Consider the following 4,079-nt stretch of genomic DNA (forward strand, 5'->3'; position numbering starts at 1 on the left):
CAAGCGAATTGAAGTACATGGTGTCTCCCAAGTCTATCAAATCCAATGCAGCATGTGACATGGGAGACATTTTCACTGAATTTGGGCATGACAAGTGGTGGATGACAAATTGACCACGAGGCAGCAGTGTGCCCTGGTGGCCAAGAAGGCCAATGGGATCCTGGGGTGCATTAAGAAGAGCATCTCCAGCAGGTTGAGAGAGGTGATCGTCCCCCTATACACAGCCCTGGTGAGGCCACATCTGGAGACTGCGTCCAGTTCTGGGCTCCCCAGGACAAGAGGGATGTGGAGCTGCTGGAGAGAGTCCAGCGCAGGGCTACGAGGATGATCAGGGGCCTGGAACATCTGCCCTATGAGCAAAGGCTGAGGGAGCTGGGCCTGTTCAGCCTGGAGAAGAGAAGGCTGAGGGGGGACCTGMTCAGTGTSTATAAATACCTCAAGGGAGGCAGTGAGGAGGAGGGGCYGGCCTCTTCTCAGTGGTAACCAGYGATAGGACTAGAGGAAACAGCCACAAACTGAAGCACCAAAAGTTCCACAGGAACTTAAGGAAACATTTCTTGACATTGAGGGTGACAGAGCACTGGAACAGGCTGCCCAGGGAGGTTGTGGAATCTCCTTCTCTGGSGACTTTCAAACCTTCTTGAACATAATCCTGTGCCACACATGTGTTCTAGGTGACCCTACTTGTGCAGTGGGATTGGACTACATGATCTCTAAACGTCCCTAGGTCCCTTCCAACCTTAAGGWTTCTATGATTGCCACATGAAACATCTCAGCATCCCTGCAAATATCTCTGTAGCCTGCAGTAAAAGAATTCCTTCTTCWACTGAAATGCTCATCTGCAATTTGAAGATGGATAGTAGCCACAGACCAAGCTATCCTGTGCAAAAGTTTTAAAAATGCCTTAACTGGCTCTTCCTAGGTAAGGAATGCTTGCATACTTCCTCATTTCTCCAGTACACCTCTGGCTTACTGTTGCCTGTCCTCCCTTAGCCATTGATGTTGCTGGCCCTGACAGAGGCAGAAACTTGTCTCCTTATGTCACAGGGAAGTGGCAGGACACTTGACAATAACTTGTGCATGTGCTTAATGGGAAGGTAATAATGTTGGGTAGCCACCTGAAGACCCACCTGAAGACAAGGCCATGCAGAGCAGTACTCAGTAAGAGGAAGGGCAGCATTAAGGCCCTGAGGAGGGATGTATTGTTATTCATTAATGGATGTTTTGGAGTGGAGAACAAAAGTGGAAAGACATTAAGTAAGGGTATTATAAAAATATGTCAGAGGATCTGCTCTATGGTCATACTGTTGGGCTAAATATCATGTTAATAATAGTTTTTACTGCTGCTGGCAGTACAGCTGCTGGCTGGGGTATTTCAGCTGTTCTTGGAACATCTCTAGATGATGTCTGTAAACATTAGACTCACCTTTTCCTCTTGTGAAACTCTGATATTGCCTGTCAGACATGATATTACCTAAATCTCTTCCCCAGCTGGTACAGTCAAAAAGAGTTCCACTAAATAAAGAGAGGGAGAAATATGAGTTTGCATTGTGTATATATCTGATCCGTTTATGCATCAATCTTATTCTTATCTCCAAACTAAGATTAATCCAGAAATGCAGTTAGCAGAATGGAATTTCTTTATAAGGGTGGTGGTGTGTTACTGCAACATTAATCTTCGGGAGATCACTGAAGGTACTAAATACTGGTCTTGTGTAAGCTCCCACTTTATCCACCTCCAAAGAGTGATCTCTCTCCTTTTACACTGACACTTGGCTTCAGCTGAGTAAGCATCTGCATCAGGCCTGTGTCTGATCTGCTTACTTTTTATAGTCAATAGAGAGAAATAGGCAGCTCTAGGTTATGATTCACCTCATCCAAATGTAGGCATCAAGAATAATTAGATGAATCATACTCTAAACTGCTTATTCCTCTCCATTATAAAGGGAAATTATAAGGGGAGGATGAGGTAATAAGCTTATATATAGACACCTACCCTCACAACATCTCCAGTGAGGTAAGATGAACCCCATCTACAAGTGGGATGAATTTCCCTCTGGAGGGTCTTACTCCTCTTCACTGATTACGAAAAAAGCCAAAGGCAGAAAGCTACCTTAGACTAGGCATTTAACTTGGTTGCTAAAATTCAATTGCTAAAATTAAATGAAACTCATCCCCTCCTTAATCTTCATCAGGCACTAATAAGCAACTTATTTTTTTTTCTGGCCATTCTCCCAAACAGATACCAAAAATTCAGGCAAAAAACAATGCAGGGACATTTCTAAGAAGTTACACATTTTTTTTCAAGCATTTATTTTAAGATTTTTAAGGGTTTTTTGTTTTGATGATTGATTTATAGTTACAAAACACAGAATAAATAAGCTCTCTTTTGGTGTAGTTAGGTTTAAACCGAGCTCTGATGACAGGGAAGTTGCAAGGTCACGTGCATTTGCCATATTTTTCCATAGCTTTTTCACGGTGTGGAGTTCTTATACTTCAGATTCTTTCTGTCTAGACCTTGAGGAGCGAAAGTATAGCCTGCTGGATGTTGTCTCCCGTCACAACATAAAGTACTAAGTTAGCAAATGTATTTAACGCTGCTAAGGGTTTAGCTAGAATAAACATAAAACAGACCAGGTTCTTGAAGTGGCAGCTACCTGGTCGCAGTCGGAGCTCTATCCGAAGACCCCGGAAGACGTGGAAGGGGAGGAAGCACACGTAAAAGACCACCAAGAGCACGATGGCAAGTCTCCGGGCCTTCTTTTTGTAGCAACTCTGTGTTTGAGGCCCTGTAGCCAAGGCGTAGATAATGAGCGCATAGCACAAGGTCACTATCAGCAAGGGCAAGAAGAAGGCAAACGTCGTCAGGAGCCAGTTATACCATCGGCTGGTATCAAGGTCCTCAGCACTCGCTAGGTCAGGGCAGATCGTTCTGTTCTGTACGTCTTTCGTGGCGATCAAGATGCCCAAGGGGCTGATGGCTACCAGGGAAATCATCCAGACTATGACACAAGTCACCACTGCCCATTTACGTTTTCGAACAAAAAAACACCCAATTGGGTGGACGACCACAAAAAAGCGGAAGAGGCTGAAGCAGCTGATGAAGATAATGCCATTGTACATGTTGAAGTAGAAAGCAAAGTGAATAAACTTGCACATGAAGTCTCCAAAAATCCAGTTATTTTCGTTAGCAAAGTAATGTATAAAGAAAGGAAGCGTGGCTATGTATAAAAGGTCTGTGATAGCCAGGTTTAACATAATGATGGTGCTGTTTTTCCAGGGCCTCATCTTGAAAAAGTACATACAAATTGTCATAATGTTTCCAGGGAAGCACACCAGAAAGATCAGGCTGTAAAGGACAGAGAGATAGGATTTCAGCTGTAAGAAATCTTCATCCTTGCAACTTGKGTAAGGGTCTGCATGGCCTGGCTGAGTAGTAAGATTGGCCTTCTGTTCAGATGTCATGTTTGTAGGAATTTTCTCAAAGCTTTAGGAAAACCAGATATTTAGTTTTAATTGATTTGTCAGGACAAATGCATTCAATTAAAACTTCCTTTGTTTAAAATAAAATGTCGTCTTTGTCTTGCTTGACAAAGCATGTTAGGGRAGGAGAGAGGTTTACTAATATACCTGGTTAACATACCTGATTTGACCTAGGTACTTTTCACTCAAATCTTTTATTTCACACTTCCCTCCACTTTATTTTTAATTTTAATAATGTTTAATTTTACCTCACTTTTTCTTAACCTTATATTGAAGAAGGTAATCACTGCTTATTTGTAAATCTGCAGGAGTAGAAAGCACGTTTGGGGAGCAAGAGAATGTTTTGGCTTTGATTTTGCAAAATCTTRCAAAATAGCCTTGTCCTTTCAGAAATTAGACCTGCACCCATACTTTAATTTCATTTATCTAGCTAATCAGTGTTTTGAAGTCATGAAACCAGAGATGTTGCTCTGGTTTTATGTAAAGATGATGAGTTCAGATGCAGGTCTCAGGACCTGATGCTCCAATAACTTGCCAATTTTGATTCATTCCCTGAATATGATCATATTATCTTAAAGTCAGCAGAGTATAAAACT

The 4,079-nt window shown here is 42.3% G+C and overlaps 1 protein-coding gene across 1 annotated transcript; it reads right to left on the minus strand.

Annotated features, from left to right (window-relative positions):
- Window positions 1-559: 559 nt before the first annotated feature.
- OXGR1 (oxoglutarate receptor 1) lies at window positions 560-3,465 on the minus strand (the record flags this gene model as incomplete). Its single annotated transcript, XM_026042712.1, has 2 exons — window positions 2,518-3,465; window positions 560-580 (listed from the first exon to the last, which is right to left on the minus strand). Coding segments are annotated over exons 1-2 (969 nt in total), but the record flags the coding sequence as incomplete, so codon positions are not given.
- Between the last annotated feature and the right edge of the window lie 614 nt (window positions 3,466-4,079).

This window comes from Nothoprocta perdicaria, unplaced genomic scaffold, assembly GCF_003342845.1.
Source record: "Nothoprocta perdicaria isolate Ctin4 unplaced genomic scaffold, notPer1 scaffold_311, whole genome shotgun sequence".
Classification (NCBI taxonomy): domain Eukaryota; kingdom Metazoa; phylum Chordata; class Aves; order Tinamiformes; family Tinamidae; genus Nothoprocta; species Nothoprocta perdicaria.